This window comes from Chrysemys picta, chromosome 22 (assembly GCF_011386835.1).
Source record: "Chrysemys picta bellii isolate R12L10 chromosome 22, ASM1138683v2, whole genome shotgun sequence".
NCBI lineage: Eukaryota > Metazoa > Chordata > Testudines > Emydidae > Chrysemys > Chrysemys picta.
The window spans coordinates 15,684,874-15,709,206 of NC_088812.1; the positions used below are offsets into that span (position 1 = coordinate 15,684,874).

At 46.1% G+C, this 24,333-nt stretch overlaps 1 protein-coding gene across 1 annotated transcript; it reads right to left on the reverse strand.

Moving 5' to 3' along the window:
* Window positions 1-6,075: 6,075 nt before the first annotated feature.
* On the reverse strand, window positions 6,076-23,667 carry LOC101939086 (keratin, type II cytoskeletal 5-like). The gene is made up of 9 exons (XM_005291952.4): window positions 21,664-23,667; window positions 21,005-21,219; window positions 18,844-18,904; window positions 15,029-15,124; window positions 12,272-12,436; window positions 11,501-11,626; window positions 9,683-9,903; window positions 8,887-8,921; window positions 6,076-8,059 (listed from the first exon to the last, which is right to left on the reverse strand). Exons 1-9 carry the CDS (start codon window positions 22,135-22,137, stop codon window positions 7,860-7,862), a joined length of 1,593 nt encoding a protein of 530 aa, XP_005292009.2. The 5' UTR covers window positions 22,138-23,667; the 3' UTR covers window positions 6,076-7,859.
* Window positions 23,668-24,333: the final 666 nt, after the last annotated feature.

Consider the following 24,333-nt stretch of genomic DNA (forward strand, 5'->3'; position numbering starts at 1 on the left):
CCCTCTGAGATGGAAGCTGTGGCTTCCCCTTATATACGATTGAAGGGCTGGGCTTGGTTGAAGCTAGTTAATTCATTAAGATTGTTTACGGGCTTGGTTTTGCCTTGCAGCAACTCACCCTTTTCAACCCCCTTAAGCACACCTTTGAAGTGGATAAAGACACAGACATTGCTTGTCAGCGTTCATGGCATGAAATTATCTCTGTTACTCAATGATCGTCTCACCTCGCTTTGTCTTTTTTTCCCTGCACAGAACTCCTTAATGCAAAATAATTCAAAGGAATCTACAAGGTTTTTAATTACGAGTGTGAATGCTCTGCAACATCTTACTTCAAAGCCGCGTGCTTTCGACATCTCCTTCTCTCCGTTAACAACTAGAAGTTTTTATGGCCACATTCAGCTCCCACTTAAGTCGGTTTTATATTACAACATTAAGGGGCTTAGGCCCGGATTCTCAAAGGTGTTTAGGGTACAATGTAAAGAAGAAGATTAGTAATATCTATAGCTATCTATCTATTCTAAGTGACTTAGGCGCTTAGGAGCCTAAGTCTCTTTGAAAATCAGTGGCTCTTAATTCACATAGGTGCTCTTGAAAATTTCACCCTCAGATAGTGGATATCGCATCGATAGCTGCTGGATCTGGCTCTCTGAATCCCTTGAAGTTCACTCTCACTTTATTTAGATTTCATCCCCACCAGCGGCTGCTGTTGTGTTGTGATCACCAATATTGTCTCACTGTTTCCTTAAACTCCCCCATCTGTCTGTATCCACCTGTTGTCTCTTGTCTTATACTTCAGTTGTAAGTTCCTTGGGGCAGGGACTGTCTTTTTGTTAAGTGTTTGTACAGCACCTAACACAATAGGCTCCTGTTCCATGACTGGGGCTTGTCAGTCTTACGCTAATACAAATAAATAATAAATATTAATAATACACTGGCCAAACAACCTGTCCTGCTAGTTACCTGTGTTCTACCAGCTCTGGACCTATTCCAGCATTCCTGACTGATAGGTAAAGTCCAATTTCTGTTGACTGGGAATTTTGCCTGCGCTACAAGTTCACCACTGAGCCTTTCTTCTGCAAACAACGGGGTCTAATTTGCAGAACTACAGAGCAGACACAGCTCCAGCCAAAAGCAATGGGAGCTCCAGCTGATCAGCATTTCTGACAGCGAAGTCAATATGGCACATTTCACAAGCATTACGTTTTCCGGCTATAAATAAAGACGGACCCCTTCTGGTGGTTTGTTCGGAGTCTTACACTAATGATGAACGTTGGGCTACATGAAGCATTTTCTTTCTTGCAAGAGAGCATGTCTGCCCGTTATTGATGTTTCTTTATACTACATCGCACAGCTATCATTACATTTCCTCTTCCCCCAGAGCACAAGAGTTTGTTGGGTCAGAGCCCCCACTGATGTAAATGGAGACACACTCGTTTACCCCAGCTGCGGAGCTGTTTGAAAGTTAGGTTGGAACAAGGGCCTGATTCTGATCTCAGTTACCCCACAGCAAATCTGCAGTAACCCAAGTGAATTCATTTAAGCCTAGTTGTCCACCGCCTTGCACTCTGCATCGTCAGTTTCACCTGTGCACACTAAGCGAGCGTAACGTCCGTGTCAGAGCTCTCCCTTTTTGATATAGTGCACATGAAAATGACTGCACAAGGGGCAAAGGTGGTGGGGAATCCCAGGGCCACCCGGGGGGGGAGGGGGGGCAAGTGGGGCAATTTGCCCCAGGCCCCGGGCCCTGCAGGGGCCCCCACGAGAATATAGTATTCTATAGTATTGCAACTTTTTTTTATGGAAGGGGCCCCCAAAATTGCTTTGCCCCAGGCCCCCTGAATCCTCTGGGTGGCCCTGGGGAATCCGACACTGTTACTGTACAGAGCCCACACATTTCCACTTACAAAAGGCCAAAGGCATGACTCTTCTCCCGTGTAAACTGACGTGAGTTTCACCACTGACTCCAATGGATGCATGTTTGGCTGCCAAGCCCTGAGTGAAGCCACCGGGAGTTTTGCCAGTGGTTAAACTAGAGCTGGGATTTGGCACAAACCCTGGGAATGGCGAGGAGAGTGCAGGGGGATGACCTAACTTGTGCTTTCATGCAAGAGCTTGGTTCCAAACTCAAGAGTGCAATAGGAATTGCACAATGCTGTTTCCCAGCAACATGCAGCGTCGAGCCGTTTGCAAAAAAACTGGTAACGTGGTTATTTTATATACACATCAGAACAGCATTTTTGGAGCCTAGCCAACCAATCACAGGTGTCGCATTTAGTGCTGGACATCCTCCTGGCCACTGACACGAGCAGATTTTGCATGGCTATACGACAAGGCTCTGGAAGCTGTCCCACATGTGTGAGCATCTTCCATGCTCGCGGCGTGCTCAACCTTGGCAATGTACCTGCCATTCTCCTGTACTGTTCTCCTATGTATATGGCTCAGCAACATGGCATTTCTTAGGCCTGCTTGCTTCCTTGTGTGCATTGGCATGATGGGTGCCGGTAGCAACTTGCATCTTCCTTGACATTCATGTGTCACCCTGTCCATGGACCCCTGAATAACTGTCCGGATTAGGCTCTCATCAAGTCCAAGGTGCCAAGTACATACCACAGCAGTAGTATAATGGTGTGGACTTTACAGACCTCCCACTGACAAGCCTGATGCTTTTTGCATCAGGGGGAGAGTTTAATCATAGAATCATAGACTATCAGGGTTGGAAGGGACCTCAGGAGGTCATCTAGTCCAACCCACTGCTCAAAGCAGGACCAATCCCAACTAAATCATCCCAGACCGGGCTTTGTCAAGCCTGACCTTAAGAACCTCTAAGGATGGAGATTCCACCACCTCCCTAGGTAACCCATTCCAGTGCTTCACCACCCTCCTGAGAATGCTAGAGATCCTGGGTTCAAATCCCAGGACAGTCCTGGTAGAAATAGAATTGCGTTCCCTGTAGTTCACCTAGCAGCAGCTTATGCGGCTGCTTCAAAGCCCTGCTTACGATGGGGGTAAGGTTATTGCAACTCTGTATAGCAGTGTTTCTAGTAGGGGAGGCAGGAAGGCGGCATGAAATTCTCTGCCTTGTATTATACACAAGATCAGATTAGACATTATTAACGGTCCCTTCTGGCTTTTAAAAGCTATTAAAATTGACATGGCTGTTAATACAATCCAAATCCTGGGACTGGAACTACGACTGCGGCCAGACATCCGAGGCTAAAACTGTGTCAGGCCCTTCTTCTCACTAGCAGGCATAATGCGGCAGGCCCCTTACCCCTTGATAAAGAAATGTCAGGAAATTAATCTCAGCTCCCACCCTGGCCATGCAGTGGTGCTTTGTTAACATAGGCAGAAACTTCATCCTTGTAGGAGCACAGGCAGACGCACAGCAAAAGGAAAATCAAGCGGCGCCGCATAGAATCATAGAAGATTAGGGTTGGAAGAGACCTCAGGAGGTCATCTAGTCCAACCCCCTGCTCAAAGCAGGACCAACCCCAACTAAATCATCCCAGCCAGGGCTTTGTCAAGCTGGGCCTTAAAAACCTCTAAGGATGGAGATTCCACCACCTCCCTAGGGAACCCATTCCAGTGTGTCACCACCCTCCTAGTGAAATAGTGTTTCCTAATATCCAACCTAGACCTCCCCCACTGCAACTTGAGACCATTGCTTCTTGTTCTGTCATAGCTGATAAGGGCCTGAAAAATGGCAGTCTGTTAGCTACAAGCCTGGAGAGCACTGTTTTAGGTCTTGCTGGCTGGTGTTCTCTCCTGACCAGAGGTAAACAACAAACAGGAGCTTTAATTAAAGTTATTAATCGAAGGGGGGGGGTCATCTTGTTAGTATATAGGCTTGTTTGTCAGCCTGAGATAGAATTTTGGGTTTGACTTTTTGATACTCTTATATCTTATACTAATATGTGTGAACAAAGAACAAGGACACGATGTGTGTTGCTTCTGCTGGGCCAAATGGGTTTGTTAGTATAATGGGAAAAAATAAGGGATAGAGCAGATAAAGTGTTCTGGGGCATGATGGGAATGTAATATATGAGCATACACTGGAAGGCTACCTGGCTCTTCTCTCATGCCAAGATTAAGGAACCAGTTAGAAGGGAAAAGAGGCTGCAGGGGAAGGCATAAGACACACTAAAAGCCAAAGAAAGGCCTGGCTTTGGCCAGATCACAACCTCACTCCTCCCCGCTCCCATAAAATACAAAAAAAAAGGGGGAAACAAAGACCCCAGACCTATGACCCTCCAAAACAGAACATGATCATAAATTGTAAGGGGTGGGACCATCGGCGTGCATTGCAGGTATATTTGGGCCTGCTAAGGAGGAGGAGGTGGGAAATGGGAAACGGGAATAGGGATACAGGCAAGGCTCTGCAGCGTCAGAGCTGGGAAGGGGGACACGGGGTAAATGCTCTGCGTCAGAGCTGGGAACGAAAAACTGGGAAACAGACTCTGCCGGCGTGTAGAGCTATGCATATGCTTGCATGGAACTAATCCCAATAAATATTGCATTGCCTGCATTTCAGACTTCTGGTCTTCTGCTTTCTGTCTGCGTGACAAGAACCAGAGGTGGGGGTGAAGGGAAAGCCCTCTAACACATCTCGCTGTTTTAGGTTTGACTCTCCTCTCATTGTCAGCAGTTCTATACAATTCCTCCTCCACTGGGCCCTGTGATGCTTCTCTGGCCATGTCAAGTGGCCTTAAAACAGGCAGATCCAGCCCAGCTGAAAACCCCCTCTTGCTTAGGGCCTCCTCACCCTACGGCTTTTCCTGCTCTCATCTTCCACTGTGTATCCAAAGTGCACTGTAATATGGTTATTTACTTTCCAGGGTCCCTGGGAACCAGAGAGTAAGTTAGAGCTTGAAAAATGTGATCCACCTGCATCTTCCAAAACTGGAAGGCATGGAAGGAAAATAAATATGGTGGGGTTGTTGGGTTTCTTGTTGTTGTTGTTTTTTTAATCTCATGATCTTTGAATGATTGGAGTTTGCAGAGCTCTACTGCCATCAAAGGAGGTAAAGCTGATTAGCACCAGCATATAATTGGGCTGATTGCTTTCACAGCCGTGTACAATTGACATGAAACCAGTAACAATATGGGTCAGATCCTCAGTGTACCCCTGCTGAGGATTTGGCCTCGGATGACCCTCCCACTAAAGCTTTCTCACTCTCTGAACCCTGAATGACAGCTGCGGTTTATTGGAGATACACCAGGAAGCGTGGAATGTTCAACAGTACAACATCAGCACGGAGGAGAACCTTGCCACCCAGTACGCACGCAACATACAGAAACCACATACAGAGCGCATCCTCCTGGCTAGTTTGTCCAGTGAGGACCTTTCCTGGAGCCAGAGGATTTTCTTGAGCTCCCTTTGAATCCAAGACACTTTTGTGGGGGTGGATTAGGACGATAAACATACGGAAGTTGTCTTGCTAGGAATTAAGAGCCCAAAACTGTTGCAAAGGCAATGTCTATAGTAGGCGTGCCCTAGCACAATGGGAGTATCAGTACACTATACTAGCAAAACTGTGCTTTTATTTGTATAATTTATTCCACCCTCCCTAAGCAAAACAAGCCACACTTGGGTGGGGATCCTGGTGGCACAGTTGTACTGATCAGGGATCACGCCTCGGAGACCAACACAGCTATGCTGGCAGAAGGTTTTAGTGTAGACAAGGCCCAAGTCCTTATTCAAGCAAGACTCCTATTGACTTCCATGAGAGTTTTAAGTCCTGGTCTACACACAGATTGTGTACTAATAGAACTATTTCAGTTAGGGGGGGTGTTTTTGCCAAAATAGTTATGCTGGTACAACCCGTAATGTGGACAGTCACATAAGAGTGCTTCTACCAATATAGCTTATTGCTCTGCCCGTACAGGAATAAGCTATATTGGCATAAACTGTTTTTTTAATAGTATAACTTCATCCACATTATAGCACTAACTCTACCAGTGAAGTATCAGAGGGGTAGCCGTGTTAGTCTGAATCTGTAAAAAGTAATAGAGGGTCCTGTGGCACCTTTAAGACTAACAGAAGTATTGGGAGCATAAGCTTTCGTGGGTAAGAACCTCACTTCTTCAGATGCAAAGACTCTTGCCTATATGCTCGGGGTCTTACTGATCGCCACATTTGGGGTCGGGAAGGAATTTTCCTCCAGGGCAGATTGGCTGAGCCTCTGGAGGTTTTTCGCCTTCCTCCGCAGCATGGGGCAGGGATCTCTAGCAGGAGGGTCTCTGCCGATTGCAGTCACTAAAAACAGGATTGGGGACTTCAACAGCAGAGTCCAGGGAAGGGGTAGGGACGGTTTTATGGCCTGCAGCATGCAGGGGGTCAGACCAGATGATCATAATGGTCCCTTCTGACCTTAAAGTCTATGAGTCTATGAGTCTAAGTCATCTGAAGAAGTGAGGTTCTTACCCACGAAAGCGTATGCTCCCAATACTTCTGTTAGTCTTAAAGGTGCCACAGGACCCTCTGTTACTTTCTACCAGTGAAGTTAAAGTAGTACAACTTTTGTGTGGCATCAAGGCCAAGAGATGAGTTGGAACTCCCAAGATTTGTTCCTAAGATAGGAAGGCATCTTGTTTATTAGTGGTAATGTTTCATACCGCTCTCAGAGCAAGGAGTACAAGGGATTACCCTGCTGAGCCAGAGAGTGGGCCAAATTCTCCTCTTTGTTACCCCTAAAACTGGGTGGAAATTTTCAGGTGAATCCTTTTTTCGCTGAAAAATTGGGTTGATCAAAACTATTTGTGAATTTGGGTCAATTTCAGCAAATAGCTTCAGCTGAGAAAGAAAAACGATTGGAATTGCTAAAATAAAATGTTTCGACTTCTCGTTTCGGAACGACCTTCTGCTCAGTGGTTAACATCAATGTAATTTGGAAAAAAAAAACATTGAAAAATGTTGAAAACCCCATGAAAATGAAACTAAATGCAACTCAAAACTGAATATGTTTTTGTTTCAGATTGAATGAAACTTTATTCAATAGGAAACCAGTTTTTCCCCAAATTTTTGAGTTGACCCCCAAGCCGAAAAATAGATTATTTGCCCAGCCCTAGTTATTCCTTCATTTTCAATGGACCTGCACCAGAATTTTGGCCCATTGGGATTAATGTATCCAATGGAAAGAAACTCAGTGGGACTAACTCTGCGACTTTAAAAGAATATTAAAGATGTACACACGGCCATAGAAAGTCAATGGGAGTCAGATGCCTGAGTCTTTTAGCCCCATTTGAAGGCCCTGGCTTAGAAGAACAACACAGAAAATGTTTCTTTCACGGCTACAACACGTACAGTAGGAACACACAAAGCAGAGAGCAAGCTACAATCCATGATCGCATCCAGACTGCAGAAATGTATGGGATTTTTCTAGTGTAGTATACAGGAAGTTGGATACAAAGTGCAGTAGAGATGGGGGCGGGGGGAATGAATTATCTTCAGGCTCAAGATCTTTTTGGTAAAACTTTTCTGGGAGGGAAATTCAGAAGAAACAAGATCTCTGGTCACATCAGTTGCGTTACTGTGATGTTACCAGTCACTTTTTCAGTGATAGTGTTGGGTGTGAGCATGTGGATATTTGGTCTCAACAATAATAATACCTACCTCATTTACAGTGTTTTTCATCAGTGGATCTCAAAGCGCTTTACAGAAGAGGTCAGTATCATAATCCCTATATTACAGATGGGGAAACTGAGGCACAGCGCCCTGTCCAAGGTCACCCAGGGAAGAAGTGGGCGAGCTGGGAATAGAACCCAGGTCTTCTGAGTCCCAATCCAGTGCTCTGCCTGCTACGCCACAATAAAGGAAATCTTCTGGTAGCTCAGGTGATAGTAATTACAGTTCCTAGGCTTTAGCATATGGTGGTTCTTTTGCTTGAAGAGGTCGTCGATATGATTTTCACACAGGAACTACCTCCCCTGCCTCCATAGCTGTATCCTCCAATGCCTCTTCCGCTTCCAGAGCTGGAGCCGCCGCCTCCGACACTGAGCCCGCCTCCTCCTCCTCCCCAGCTTATCCCACTCCCGCCTCCAGAGCTGCTGCTGACTACCGCTGCAAAAGACCGAGATGTTCAAGTTATTCCAGCTGCAGCCCATGAATTGCAGAGCGAAACCCAAACGCATTTGTTTAGCCAGTGTCATAAACTAGCTTATTGGGTCATGTCTGGGGATTGGTCCTGCTTTGAGCAGGGGGTTGGACTAGATGACCTCCTGAGGTCCCTTCCAACCCTGATAGTCTAGGATTCTAGGATTCTATGATCCACATTCTACCCCCTTTTTAGTGGCTTCCTGGATTGTGTAGTCTGACCAGGGAGCCCGGCCCATGAGGTACATGTACTCCAACTCCCATGAGATGTCCCAGCTGTATTTCCAAATCAAGGTATAGTGGGGTTCGAATTTTTGCCAAAAAAAAAATTAAATTTTCCATTGGGGGCGGGGGGAAACGACATTTTCCAAACAGTTCTAGTTAGGGCCTCTATGCATCACTCAGGTTGTGCAAAGGGTCTATAATCAGGGTGCAAATGCACAACTGAGAAGTCTCGTGTTTGCATTGATACTGCTGCTCATCCCCTGCATGGCATGAGAAGCATGTCAGGGTAGGGAAGGCGGCATATTGGCTGTAAAAGGGGGCATGGTGGAGTATAGTTCCATGCTGCCAATCCTCCACTGGCATTGGGTTTATTAAGGACCCTACACCAATGGTGCAACTTAGAGCAGCTACTGGGCTGCTCTAAGCATCATTAGAGCCAAGACCAGTGATAACCACCAGGAAACTGTTTCCCACTCTGTCTTGTGCTGAGTAGTGGTCGGGGGGAGGAGAATAGAGGCTTCCAGTTTGCCTGTTCCTATCTTTAGCAAATAGACGCTCAAGTTACTTACAGATGTTCACAGCACTGGCACACTCTCCAGACATCCTGTTGAGAAAAGAAACACCATTTAGGTCATTGATTTAGCCTGGCTGCTACAAGTTAGGACACACCCTGAAACCTGAAGACAAGGGAAGCCAAGTGTCTGCAGAATTTCCTTCCCAATAGTAGACAAGGCATGTGCTTTCAAAAGGGCGCAGTGCAGCTCCTAGCGCTACATTTCAATGAGGTCATACGGTTCTTAGAGCTAGTGTGGGGCAAGTTTTGGGTGCCTCCCACAAGGTTTGGACACCTCTTGTATTCCAGCAAGCACAGCTCACTGGAGACGATGAGGATGCGGTCACATGATGGGAGAACAGTGATTGGAACAGGGTTATTCAGTCCTCGAAGCTCAGAGTTTCCCCAACCACTGGATCTCCATCTAATCACCTGTAGGTTAGAGCTGGTCAAAATTCGGAATTTCCATCCCGTCGGAGATTCCGAGATTTCAAAATTTGGATGCATCCCAAAAGGGACGAAAAGTCAAACTCTCTGGATTTTTGGTTAAATTAAATATTCTGCAGACAGTGTTGAACCTATTGAAACGTGTTTCGACTTTATCATTTCAAATATATTAAAGTCAAAACAAAATGTGGCCATTACTTCCCATGAAAATGTTGATGAAACTGAGAGAACCCTGTGAAATATTTTGGTTTTCTGGAATCAGCCAGCAGAAACCTGCGAGCAAGATGATTTGTGGGCGAAAAAAGTGTACACCAACCGTAACAGAGGCTGCTTTGCAAAAGTCAGGCCCTATGTATATATTGCACCTGCATTCTTCTCCCTCCAGCAACGTCTTGTACGTGGCAATCTCGATATCCAGGGCCAGCTTGATATTCAAGAGCTCCTGGTAATCACGCAGCAAACGAGCCGTCTCCTCCTTAGCTTTCTGCAGGGCCATTTCCAACTCAACCAGCTTTTCCCTAGCGTCCTTCAGGGTAAGCTCCCCACGTCCCTCTGTCTCGGCAACAGCCGACTGCAGTTTGGCGCACTGCAAAGAAAAGAAGAAAGCAAACTAACCATGTGGTCATCCATTCTCAGCACCTCATCTGGAACCCCATGACCGTCAATGAGCATCTTCCCATTGACTTCAGTGGACTTTTGAAACAGGCCTTAAGACTTTTAAATGAACTCTTTATCATCAGACCTTTGGATCATCTTTCTGTAGACCAGAACCAGTACCTAGATACTGTGGTGAATGACACACTATAAATGTGATAGAGAGATAGATAATCTAGGTGTATTTAAAGATGATTAGGTGGGTAGACAGATGGAAGGAAAGAGGCATTAGATGGATAGATAGATGATCTAGGTGTATTTAAAGATGATTAGATGGGTGGACAGATGGAAGGAAAGAGGCATTAGATAGATAGATAATCTAGGTGTATTTAAAGATGATTAGGTGGGTAGACAGATGGAAGGAAAGAGGCATTAGATGGATAGATAGATGATCTAGGTGTATTTAAAGATGATTAGATGGGTGGACAGATGGAAGGAAAGAGGCATTAGATGGATAGATAGATGATCTAGGTGTATTTAAAGATGATTAGATGGGTGGACAGATGGAAGGAAAGAGGCATTAGATGGATAGATAGATGATCTAGGTGTATTTAAAGATGATTAGGTGGATAGACAGATGGAATGAAAGAGGCATTAGATGGAAAGAGAAATGAACTAGGTGGAAAGAAAGAAAGAAAGAAATCCATTTATTTCATTCCTTCTTGGTCTTTACTGTAACTGAATTAGATCAAGGCAATTGTATATAACGCCTCACAATATCATATACAGATGTTAAATTCCATAGGCACTTTTTAACTATTCTTCAGGGAAATCATGAAATATGTGGATGAGACTTGATTTGCCCTGGGACTAACTCCTTTCATTGACATTGTAGAGCCTCTCGTGTCATCTTTGGCATCACTATGGGCACCATGGCAGTATTCAGGACAAGAAGAGCACATCTATCACTCTGTACTAGCGGCCAGGGTTCATAGCAGAGCTGTGTGGATGAAGGATTTTTTGGTTGACTGGCAATTCCAAAAACTAGAAAAGAAACTGTTTTGTGTCGAACCGAAAACAAAATGTATCACATTTTCAGCAAATCAGAAAAGTAAAAGACAAAACTTCCCTTTAGATCACATTTTGGTTCTACACAATTGAAACATTTTGTGTTGATGTTGACTATCTTTTTTATTTAAAAAAAATGTACTGACATTTTGAAATGAAAAGTCATTTTGAGCCCCCAAAAATGGAAACATTTTGAAAATGTCAAAACAAAATGTTTTGATTTGGGGAGAATTTTTTTCCCACCAAAACAATTCAGCGAAACCAAAATGTTGTGGTGTTGCTGTTTCTGGATTTTTCACACACACAAAAGTTTTGGATGAAATTTTTTCCCCAGCTTCTGTTCAGGATGAACACATTTGTTTTACATCAAGTAGAAACAACCTCCTTGTTTTTAGCACCATTACAGGCACTGTGGCAGTATTCAGGACGAGAAAAGCACATCTGGCAGTCTGTCACAGTTGCCCTCATGTCCAGGGTCCATAGCACATCTGCTCATTTTATATTAAGAAGATGTGCTCTACCTGTTTTTTCACATTTTCAAGTTCAGCCTGCAGTCTGTGGATCAGCCGGGTCAGCTCCGAGATCTCCAGCTTGGAGTTTTTCAGATCATTGTCGTGTTTCCCAGCAGTGACCTGAAGCTCCTGAAACTGATGGCCAGAAAAAAAAAATTATTATAATAGACTATATTTTCCAAAGGCAGATCTAACCTAATCAGGGCTAATTCTGAGAAGCAAATAGGAGCTACAGCTGCTCCACACCTGCTTGATCATGATTATCCAATCAATGGGAGATGGATATATTTCACAGCATCCTTAATTAAAGTGACAGGTACCTCTCTTATTCCTGCATTATGTTCCGTATTCCTTAGCAGGGTGGTTAGGGTGCTATCCTGGGACTTGAGAAACCATAGTTCAATTCCATGGTTTACCACAGACATTGAGAGATCTTGGGCAAGTCACTCTGTGCCTCAGTTTCCCCATCTGTACAATGGGAATAATACCTGCCACAGAGAGGTGTTGTGAGGATAAATACATGAGGCATTCAGATACTATGCTGGTGGGGCCATAAGTAGATTTTCAGATATCATTAAGAAGTCAGAAAAATCAATGTGACAAGATATCACTACTATAAACATTGTATTAATTATATTTAGTTCACATAAGTGGTGCTGAATTGGAAAATTCTATTTTATCCACAGAATAGGTGCAGAGAAGATCTGGTTGACCCTTTTCCATGTGGCAAAGCCACGAGCATTGTATGGCTCCATACCTTGAAGCCACACGATGACTCACCTTGCCTTGGTACATGGAGTTGGCTTCAGCTCGGCTCCTGTTGGCCATGTCTTCATAGTGAGCCTTCACCTCAGCAATGATCCCATCCAGGTCCAGGGCTCGGTTGTTGTCCATAGACAAGATAACGCTGGTGTCACTGATCTGTCTTTGCATTTGTGCCAATTCCTGAAAAACATACAAAGTCCCCATCAGTGAGTGGCCCTTTCTAGATGCCAGATGCTGATTAAATTGCAGTAAGGGCAGTTTAAGTTGGACATTAGGAAAAACTTCCTGATTGTCAGGGTGGTTATGCAATTGCCCAGGGAGGTTGTGGAATCTCCATCACTGGAGTTTTTTAAGAGCAGGTTAGTCGGGGATGGTCTAGATAATCCTTAGTCCTGCCATGAGTGCAGAGGACTGAACTAGATGACCTCTCGAGGTCCCTTCCAGTCCTACAATTCTATGATTCTCTCTAGAAACCTGTTGCTCTCATCTATTATAATTCTCTATGTATTTCTTCCTCCTTCCCCCAACTCTTATTGCTGTCTTTCTAGCTAGCTCGCTGTGCCATACGTATGTACTTATTTATCTAACTACTGAAAATAAAAATGACGGGAAATGACTCATATGGTTAAATGTTGTACTGAGCCACAAGGAATGAACCTCAAAGTCCTTACCCTTCTTTACTCACGTCTTATTCAAACGCCCACTGATGTTAATGGTTGTTTTGCCTGAATAAGATTTAGCCCAGAGTTTACCCATCGGACAACTCTATGCAGAATTTTCATGGGTGTATTTTTTTCTAAGTAGTTGGTCTCCAAAAGCCCACATCTATCAGGCTGGTCACTTGTATCTGTCCTTATTTCCTTGCATATATCATCTAGCCTGCAGGGTATTATTCTCAGGTATGTCTTACTGTTACAGGCACCCTCTTGGCCAACATCAGGGAATGAATAGATGACTTCTGGAGCTTTAAGGATGAACAGCTAGAACTTGAGCTAAAGCTGAAGAGTAGGGGAAGGGCTGTAACAGCTCACATTCTCTGGGACTTGTAACACACACTCACATTGGGAACATAGGAATTACCAGACTGGACTAGACGCAAGGTCCATCTAATCCAGCATCCTGTCTCTGACAGTGGCCAACCCCAGCTGCCCTGGAGGAAAGTGCAAGAACACTATAATAGGCAGGCGAGGGATGGTCTCATCCTGATTCTTAATAGAGATTGCTTTGAAGCATGGATTTTTAGGCCTTCCAAAACTCTTATGTCTTATCTAAATGACTATAGAACCTCTGCAGTGATGGTCTTCCTGAGGGGGCCACACGCTGAAGTTCTTCCACCAGTGGAATTCTCTTTGTACTCGGTATGAGTTTTGCCTGGGTGCATACCGAGAGTCTAATCCTGAAGTCAACTGGAGTTTTGTCATTGACATCAGTGGGAACAGGGTCGTGTTCTTGCTAAGGACATCAGGATCAGATTCTCGGCCTTTTCCTGGCACTTTGCATCATAGGTGCTGGAACTAGAGGCATAGGCGCCAACTTTCCCCGGCGCCAGTGGGTGCTCGGGCCCCGTCTGGCCCCGGCCCTGCCCCGACTCCACTCTTTCCCCGCCCCTACCCCGCCCCCATTCCAACCCCTTCCCCAAAGTCCCTGCCCCAACTCTGCCACCTCCCTGCCCCTATTGGACCCCTTCCCTAAATCCCTGCCCCGGCCCCGCCTCTTCCCCAAGCACACTACGTTCCCCCTCCACCCCCCCTCCCTCCCAGACATGCAAAACAGCTGTTTTGCGGCGCAAGTGCTGGGAGCTAGGGGGGAAAAGCTGGCATGAAGCGCGCTTGGGGAGGAGGCGGAGGCAGAGCGGAGGCAGAGGTGAGCTGGGCGGGGGGGGGCGGGGAGCTGCTGTTGGGTGCTCAGCACCCACCAATTTTTCCCCGTGGGTGCTCCAGCCCCGGAGCACCCATGGAGTTGGTGCCTATGACTGGGGGTGCTGCCACACCCCCTGGCTTGAAGTGGTTTCCATCATATACAGGGTTTGCAGTTTGGTTCCATGGCTCTCAGCAGCCCCACTACAAAAATTGTTCCAGCCCCTCTGCCTTGCATGGTCATTCACACCAGCGTAGTGAGGGTAAAATGGATGTAGATTTCTACCTTTTAGATTCAGTATTGTTTGCTCTCATTTTTGCACTGGTGTATATACAAGATGCAGGTCAGGGGAGAATGTGGCATTGAGTGTTGGATCTTTGGGCAACTATGCTACTGTCCTCCAACTTCTCCTGCTATTTAGACCTTTCCGTTTCTTAGTGTTGTGCCATCCTGCCATGTTTATACGTTTTCTAGAAGCAATCAGAGGCTTGCTTATGCCTGGTCCACACTAACCCCCCCACTTCGGACTAAGGTATGCAAATTCAGCTACATTAATAACGTAGCTGAATTCGAAGTACCTTAGTCCGAACTTACCGCGGGTCCAGACGCGGCAGGGAGGCTCCCCCGTCGATGCCACGTACTCCTCTCGCCGAGCTGGAGTACTGGCATCGACGGCGAGCACTTCCGGGATCGATTTATCGCGTCTAAACCAGACGCGATAAATCGATCCCAGAACATCGATTGCCTGCCGCCGGACCCTCCGGTAAGTGTAGACGTACCCTTAGAAATTCCACCACTGCAATTTTTCTGGTGACAGGTATAAGACATATATAAATATTTAAGGTGCTCTAGAAAAGTACTCAATATGATGTGGGGCATTTCTGTGTGGATTAGGAGAACCGAGAACATCCTCACCGTCTCATACAGGGCTCTCAGAAAGTTGATCTCATCTGTCATGGCAGCCACCTTGGCCTCCATCTCCACCTTTTTCATGTAGGCAGCATCCAAGTCCTGAAAAATGGCCATGGAGATCATTCTTTCAAGCTCAGGGGAACAGGTGACAGTTTCGAGAACAGGAAGGGCTGATTTCCCGTTGCCTTGCTCCTGGTGTGGTAATTTCCACTAATACGAAGTAAATGCAAAGTGGATGCAAAACACCAACAGGTCAGAACAACAGAGTTTCACACACGCCTTGCACAGGAGGCAAGATACGTCGGGGCCAGGACATAGGCAGCCAGGTCTAGTGGTTGGAGCAGGAGACAGCGTCAAGCCAAGAGTCAGCACTGGAGCCAGAGACCAGGAGGGAGGGAACCAGGAACAGGTCAGGAAAGCGTGGTTAAGGAGTCAGCCAAGAAGGCAGGATCCAATGTAGCAGACAGGCAGAGCCCAGTTGTGTAGACAACTTCCTGCGCCTCTCTTTGGGTTTAAAAAGGAAGCCCTGACCAATCAGAGAGCACGATGTTCCTCCAACCAGGCCCAGGGAAGCCCTCCCTGATGTAACTTCAGGTTCCATCATCTCTCCTGCTCAGTTGGTTCATAGGGAGACAGCGGGTGGGAACAGCGAGGTGACAGTCTGCTGGGTCCCCTGGGGGCTCAGCTTTGAGACACAGGGACACAGGACTGGAAGGGATCTCCTGGGTCATTGAGGACAGTCTCCTATGATTGCAGGTCACCGTATTCATTATAATATATGAAGCTCCATCTAAACATTTGTTAGACTGTTTTTCCCCATTACTCCTACTGGGAGGCTGTTCCAGAAACTCCCTCCTCTCATGGTTAGAAACATCTACTAATTTCCAGCCTCAATTTATTCCTGGCCACTTTACACCCATTTTTTCTTGTGCCAACATTGTCCATTAGCTTAAATAGATCTTCTCCCTCCCTGGTGTTTAGGTCTCTGATGCATTTATAGAGAGCAATTATACCTCCTGGTGCTATAACGTGCCATGTGGAGAGAACCTTCCCCAGTGTCCAGAATGGGAAATTTATTCCGTATTCTAGATAGGTTGACTTTGCTGCATCCAAAACACCTGTTGCTTGTGTGTCAACTCATACTGAATAACTCTGTGCTTTCAGGGACAGATGCATTGATATACCCCGGGGCAAGGCAGCTATCAGCTTCATTTAGCCAGTTAATCCAGATTTATGGCCACTTTGCATTATCAGAGTAATGTGCAAAGCAGCCAGAGGATAGAGATTAGGACTGGCCAAAACTTTTTTGCCCAAACTGCGTTTTGATTGAACATCGTGTTTTTGACTAAATTAAATTTTTCATGAAAAGTGTCTGCTTTCCACGGAAAATGCTGATAATTTTGTCACAGTACCGAATGGCTCAAAATTGAAAAATTTTTGATTAAACCCAAAATGCTTCAGTTCACACTGGGTCTTATGGGAGTTGTAGCTCAAGTGCCTTACCCTTCCATTTTCTTCTATGGGCTGGGCTCTCTGGTCGGCCTACATCACCCAGGATGCACCACTCTATCTCCTCACCAAGAGGCAACAAAGTAATGCATCATGGGAGATGTAGTCCAGCAAGAGAGCCTGGCCCACAGATAGGTTGCCAGGTATCCTGTTTTCGACTGGAACACCTGGTCGAAAAGGGACCCTGGCGGCTCCAGTCAGGACCACTGACTGGGCCATTAAAAGTCTGGTTGGCGGCACTGCCGGCACAGTGGAGCTGGCAGGCTCCATACCCGGCTCCGTGCGTCTCCCGGGAAGTGGCCAGCATGTCCCTCCAGCTCCTAGGCGTAGGGATGGCCACAGGGGCTCCGCGCACTGCCCCCGCCCCAAGCGCCAGCTCCACAGCTCCCATTGGCCAGGAACTGCGGCCAATGGGAGCCGTGGGACGGTGAGCAGAACGCCGTGGCCCCTCCGCCTAGGAGCTGGAGAGACATGCTGGTCGCTTTCCAGGAGTCACCTGAGGTAAGCGCCACCTGGAGCCTGCAGCCCTCCCCCTCTCCCATGCCCTAACCCTCTGCCCCAGCCCTGAACCCTCTCCTGCACCCCAAGCCCCCCATCCCTGGCCCCGCCCCAGAGCCCACACCCCCAGCCGGAGTCCTCACCCCCTCTGCACTCTGAACCCCTCAGCCTCAGCCCAAAGCCCCCTCCTGCACCCCAAACCCCTCATCCCCACCCCAGAGACCGCACACCCAGCCGGAGCCTTCACCCCCTCCCACACTCCAACCCCCTCCCCCAGCCTGGTGAAAATGAGCAAGTGAGTGAGGGTGAGGGAGATCAAGCAACGGAGGGAGGGAGGATGGAGTGAGCGGGGGCTCGGGGAAGGGAAGGACATGGCAAAGGTGTTTGGTTTTCTTCAATTAGAAAGTTGGCAACCCTACCCACAGAAGAAGAGAAAGTGCGCATCAGGCACGTGAACGACATCTCCAATGTGGCACCATAGCACCATTTTGAATCAAATTATTTTGGTTTTTAGCCAAAAGATTCCAGTTTTCAATATTTTGCCAAAAAGTAGCAATTTTCCATGAGAAAAAATACTTAGTTTCTAACCAGCTTCAGTATAGATGCATCTGGCCCTAATGCTGTGTTACATAATGTTGTATTCCAAACGTGCCTTCCAGTTGTACTCTAGCTGAAATTTAACACCTCAGTCCTTTCAAACTGTGTAACTATCTGTATCTAATAGTCACCTGTCTATCTATGTGCACATATACCTGCATTCCTAGCTATAGACTTGCCTGTGAATCCCACTCTTAGAAATACAAACAGTTTAAATAAAATCAAACCTGGCTTCTATTATGTAATTTAGATATTTTTAAAGTCTCTCACCCAAAATGTATAAACATTCATGACCTTCTGTCCCAGTTAGGTAGGTCAGTATTGTCTGCCTCTTGCAAATGGGGAAACTGAGGCATACAGCAGGAAAGCGACTTGCCCAAAGTTACTCATCATGCTAGTGGCATTCAGATGCCCTGGCTCCCAGTCTCTTGCTTTAACCACTATACCGCATTGCCTTCAACTTATGCCTGTGGCCAAGCCTTTTCCCCATATCTTTAAAGCCACTTCCCTTCTTGTGAACGGTCCAAGGTTTCCTTTGTTTTATGTGTTATAATTTTTGTACTATCTTCTCTTCCCCATGCATGCCCCCTGCCAACATTATTGTTATGTTCGTGGCATACACACAGAGAAGTTAGATAAAGAACATAAAACACCTTTTCTGGAAGGTTGCAGCAATACACTACTTTATTTCTTAGAATCCAGAATCCTAACACACAAGAACCAAAGACAAAGAGAGACAAAGCAGGCTGCTTCCTAACAAGGAGAGGCCTGGGTCACCTTGCTCTAGGCTGATTGTTTGCAGAATGACTGCTCAAAGCCCAGATCGCACGCTTTCCTACAAAGCCCCCCAGCCTGCAAGCAGGACTAGGAAACCCATCACACTTAAAGGGATAGCATGTCATTTTAACACAGTTTTCATAACATCACAAATTATCTTGCTGAATCAGGACCCCATCGTGCTAGGTGCTGTACAAACACGTAGTGAGACAGTGTCCCTGTCCCTGACAGCTTGCAAACTAAATAGACAAGACAGATATAGGAGAGGAAACAGGCAAGAAATGACTCGCCCAAGGTCACAGCCAAGAAGAGAACACAGGTGTTTTGAATCCTAGCCCAGAACCCTAACCACTGGACCAAGGCATATGCTCCAATTAGCATCCATGAGAGTGGAGCAGAGACAACCAACCCTTAATCTTTGATAAGGTGTTACTCACCTTCTTCAGCAGCACAAACTCATTCTCCGCTGCCATGCGCCGGTTGATTTCCTCTTCGTATCTGTCAGGACAGAAGACAATATGCAGTACTACTGCTGACAGGTCCCAAATAATGTAAACATCACAAAAATACCATAACCATGTAAATTCAATGTAAAATTAAATTCAGAATGAAAACTTTCAGAAACAAATCTTTTTCTTTCAATATTTTTCCCTGTGCAGGAATTTTCGTCAACATTTTGATACAATTTCACATTGTACCAACACACGCAAAATTAGTTTGGCCAATTTTCCTCTTTCGATGATGTTTTTCCAATCAGCGCTGCTTGCAAGTCCTGCGCTATCCCTGCACTGGTAGATGTGCTGGCTGGGACTTTCGAAAGCATTCGTTGCTGGCGTAACCCTGCTCCCGTTTTCCCAGCAATGTCAATGGGAGTCGAGTTAGGCCAATGCTCAGTGCTTCTGAAAATCCCACCCGGCACCCTTTTGCACTCACTCAGGTTAAAAAAATCTCTCATCCGGCACCTGCAGCATTGTTAAATGCTTCACACTGTCCAAGGACTTATTGCAAAACACCAGCCCAGAATTCTTATTAGGCCTGGCAGAATTCAACCTTTAGGTTTTTATCATTTCGACGGATAATGTCGATGTTTATTTTTAACCTTTTTTTTTTAGATTTTATCATCAATTTAAATGTCCACAGTTGCACAAAATTATGGGCTATAAGCATATTTGAACATTATTTTTATTGATTTAAATGGTCACAATTGCAGGAAATCGTGAGGTGGAGTTTCAGACAATAATTGCTTAACGGAGGTATTACAACACATTTTATACACATGAAGAGGGGACTTGAATAAGTTCTCAAGCAGCAGTTTTCTTATTTTGCCTGTCAGTACATTCCGATTAACAACTATTGAAATTGTTTTCATTGATTTGCGTGTATACGGTGAAATCAACATGTACGAACATTGGCACATAGCCTAATAGTTACGCAGTGTCCAAGGACCAGAGTTTTAAAGGTATTTAGGCACCTAAAGCTGTAGACAGACATTGTAACAGGGTATACTGGCCCTTAAATATATAGGGGGCCAGAAGACCCCATTCCAGAAAGCGGGAATGAATAAAAACACTGGAAACTGCCTTGTAGTGCAGTGTTTCTCAAACTGGGGTCGCCGCTTGTGTAGGGAAAGCCCCTGGCGGGCCAGGCCGATTTATTGACCTGCCCCGTCCACAGGTCCGGCTGATCGCGGCTCCCACTGGCCGCGGTTCGCTGCTCCAGGCCAATGGGAGCTGCTGGAAGCGGCGCGGGCCGAGGGACTTACTGGCAACCGCTTCCAGCAGCCCCCATTGGCCTGCAGCTGCGAACCGCAGCCAGTGGGAGCCGCGATCAGCCGGACCTGTGGACGGGGCAGGTAAACAAACCGGCCCAGCCCGCCAGGGGCTTTCCCTACACAAGCGACAATCCCAGTTTGAGAAACACTGTTGTAGTGGAAAAGAAGTAACAGTCCCAGGAAATTAGCTGTTGGATGGGTCCAGGACCAGGAGCCCTGTAGTCTAGGATGAGTTAGGGCTCTCCTCTCTTCCAGCCAATCAAGAGGATTTCTCTGGAGGAAGGCAGTATATAGACAGCCTTCTCCCTCAGAACAGGGGAGAGGCAGGTAGGAGAAGGAAGCTATATCCAGAAGGCTGAGCTCTAGCTAGAAACAGCTACGAGTAGCAACCCTGCAAAGAACAGATGCTGGCAGGAGAAGAACTCCACTGAGGTGGGCAGAAAAGCCAGAGACTGGAGTGAAGCCCTGGGCTTGCAATGCTGGATTTTATTTTTGAGACACCACTTTTTGTGGCATTGTCTGCGGTCATTAAACCAGTCCCAAGTAGAGGTTGGCACTACTCACAAGACAGACTCTGTGGAGCTCATCAGGGGCCCCGAAGAGGGACAATAGAGGGACAGCACTGCATGAGGAGGCGCTCAAAAAGTGGCAGCTCTGTCACAAACGCCTAGTGGGATTTTGAAAAGCACGTCGGGAGCTGGGCACCTAAGTGCTTTTGAAAATACCATTAGGTGCCTTTCTGCATCTTCAGGAGTCTAAATGCCTCTAAAAACCTGGCCCTTAGTCCATGGAGAACATGAACACGACCCAGCACTTTCTTCACATACTTGTGCTTCAAGTCCTCCACCAGATCCTGCATGTTCTTCAGTTCTGAGTCCTGCCTTCCCCTCTCCCCCACCAGACTATCAAGATGCTTCCTTAGGCTGCCAACGTAGGCCTCAAAGGCGGGCTCCAGGTTGTTCCCAGCATTTGACGTGGGCTGCTGCTGCAGCAGGTTCCATTTGGTCTCCAGAACTTTATTCTGTTGCTCCAGGAATCGGACCTGAGATCCAAACAGAGAAAAGAGGCCCAGATTGATTGGAGACGATCCTCCAGAGCACTGGCAGGTCAGTTACCCTAGCAACCTGCTCATCTCCCATTCCAGCATCAGGGAAATCTTGGTTAACCCTCAACAGGATTTGGTCATTTCCTATTCTCAATGCAATGGAAATAAAAAAAATCGGTAGCATCTGACCTTCTGTTTATTTATTAATCTACCCCCTACACATTCCACTACTGATCAACCAATTGATGAATCTATGTATCCCCCTACACACCTCTCTAGCTGTCCTGAGAAGCAGAATAATGATGCTGATGATTTCAGCAGGACTTGGGCACATGCTTAAATTTAGGCCCATGCTAAAGTGTTATCACGACTATGGAGGCTTTGCTGAATCTGCAACAATGATGACGACAATTAAAATAATTAAGAAACTACCGGGCCCACCTTGTCGATGAAGGAGGCAAACTTGTTGTTGAGGGTCTTAATCTGCTCCCTCTCCTGCACTCGCACTTTTTGGATCTCTGGGTCGATCTCCAGGTTGAGTGGCACAAGCAAGTTCTGGTTGATGGTCACTTCTTGGATGCCACCAGGTGGGCAAATAGAGAACCCAGGGCTACTCCTCCCACCACCAACTCCTCCACTGAACAACCCACCACCACCAAAGCCACCAGCCCCACCACTAGTGCCAAATCCACCACCAAAGCCACCACCGAGCCGCCAGCCTCCACCAATCAAGCTATTGGAAACGCTTTTAATCCCGCCTAGATTATAGAGACTTCTGCTGCCAAAGACACAGTGTCTACTTCTTCCTCGGCTCAGAGAGGTGCAGCTGGATCTGCCCCCATTGGAAATAATCGCAGAGACGCTGCCGAAGCCCCTGCTGCAACCTCCGGCTCTGGCGTTCAGCTGCCGACTCATGGTGGCTTGTTCCAAGAGGACTCCGGAGCACTATGACAAAGCTACGGCGTGAGAACAGAGCTGGGACAGGAGGAGTAGGCGCCCCTCTGACACGACAGCTGCTCCGTCCTCCTTTATATGTCTTTGAGCTGGGGTTGGAAGAGCAGGTGTAAAGAAAACAATCTCAGCTATTCATGGGCTTGGTTTTCCTGGCAGGAAGCCCATTCTTTATTCCAACCTACTAAACACTTAACTTCAGCTAAACTCACCCCCGGCACAAAAAATATTTTCGTTCCAGGGTGGATGAGTTTTTTGACGGTAAAATAAGCAGTGTGTGACGATCCCCAATTTGGCCAACACATCAGGGGTTGGACCAGCGACCACCAGAGCTAAAATCATGAGCGACTGAGTCTTTCGCTAAATGATGGGCATTGAACAAGTGGAAGCTTTTCCGGGATTTGAGGAAGGATGGTCCCATGGTTAGGGCATTCACCTGCCATTTGGGAGATCTGGGCTCAAGTCCCAACTCTACCACAGAATTCCTGTGTGACCGTGGCAAGTCACTGACCCTCTTTCTGTGCCTCATCTATGAAATGCAGATAATAGCACGTCTTACCTCCTAGGGGCGAGGGAGGATAAATACATTAAAGATTGTGAGGTGCTCAGATACTACTGTAAGGGGGTGCTACATAATTATCTAAGATAGACCTGATGTGAACCACTGGTGCTTCCTTTGTACCCAGAAAGTAACCCATTGATGAGTGCATGTTCCAGACCCTCCTTTGTGTCCAATCCACAGAGGATATGAGTCTGTTACTACCCCTGTCTAAGGAGCTGGAGCAGCTCATGTTTTTAGCTCTGGAGATCCCCCGTTCAATTCCTGATGTGTCGATCAAGAAGGCAGCCTTCACACAGAGGCTATGTCTAGGCTACAGGCGCAAAGGTATGGCACTGCGGTTTTGTCCTTGTAGCGTAGACACTTCCTGCGTCAACAGAAGGGGTTTTTGCATTGATGTAGGTAATCCACCTCTCCGAGAGACGGTAGCTTGGTTGACGGAAGAATTCTACAGCATCTACAGTCAACATCTACAGTCAACCTAACTATATCAAACAGGGTGCAAAATATTTCACATCCCTAACCGATGTAGTTGGGCAGATATAATATTTTGGTGTAGGCAGGCCTAAGTCAGATGCCAATGATGATGTTGCAAAGTTAACGTTGTTAACTTTTTCACTGTCGTCAACGCACATAGGAAAGGAGAGGAAAGCTCGGATTATGAAGCTCTACCCCAACTTTCCACAAAGTGACTAACCGTCAGGGCATGGAAATTGTATCAGTTAGGACAGGTAAGACACATGGAAGGGCTGCAGGTGGAATCACAACTGGTGTCATTATCATGAAAGATGGCTCAGCTTTCAGAAGTTGGGGGAATACTTTCCAAAGATATTCAGTACGGTTGGTTGAAAAATGTTCTCACCTGAAAATATGATTCCATCTAAATTGCAATTTTCCACTGGAAATTTTCCAATTGGAAAAACGCAAAGCCACTGAGAGAGTGTGAATTTTTCTGCACTTTCTCTCACTTTTTCTAGTGAAAAAAAATGGGGAGAAAAAGGGGTAGGGGGAAAGTACAAAACTGCAAATGGAAATCTGAAATTGTTGTTTCCACAAACCGAAATGCCATTTTATGTTTGAACAAAATGAAATTTTTCATTTAATTTCAAATCAACATTTTAAAATCACAGGAAAGTCTACGTTTTGTTTTGATAGGTCCTACAGAAACTGGGGGGAGGGGAAATTTTGAAGGAAAATGTTGGTTTTCCAATCCGTTTTGGAAAATATTTTATGTAAACATAGATTGTTGTTATTATTATTATTATGGTAGCAGCTCGGAGCCCCAGTCATGGATCTGGACCCCAGTGCGCTAGGCACTGTACAAATACAGAACAAAATGATGGTCAATTTCCCAAAGAGTTTACAGTCTAAGTAATGCTGGATTTTTTATTATTATTTAATAGCACTTACATTTAATACATCTTACATTTTGAGCTGGATGGGAACCAGATTTTCTGTTCACTAGGACAGTACTGAAATAGAACAAAAATTTGCAACTTCTCATGAAACAAAATTCTGAAAAAAAACCCTCATCAACACATTTTGTTTCAATAAAATCAAGATGTTTTGTTCCAACGTCAACATTTTTTAAATCCTTATAA

Coding starts and splice junctions, on each gene's coding strand:
- LOC101939086 (XM_005291952.4), bottom strand. CDS start 22,137: ATGAGTCGGCAGCTGAACGCCAGAGCCGGAGGTTGCAGCAGGGGCTTC. Junction 12,437..15,028: donor TGAGAGCCCTGTATGAGACG/GTGAGGATGTTC, acceptor TATGTTTTTCAG/GAATTGGCACAAATGCAAAG. Junction 9,904..11,500: donor TTGAAAATGTGAAAAAACAG/GTAGAGCACATC, acceptor TTTTCTTTGCAG/TGCGCCAAACTGCAGTCGGC.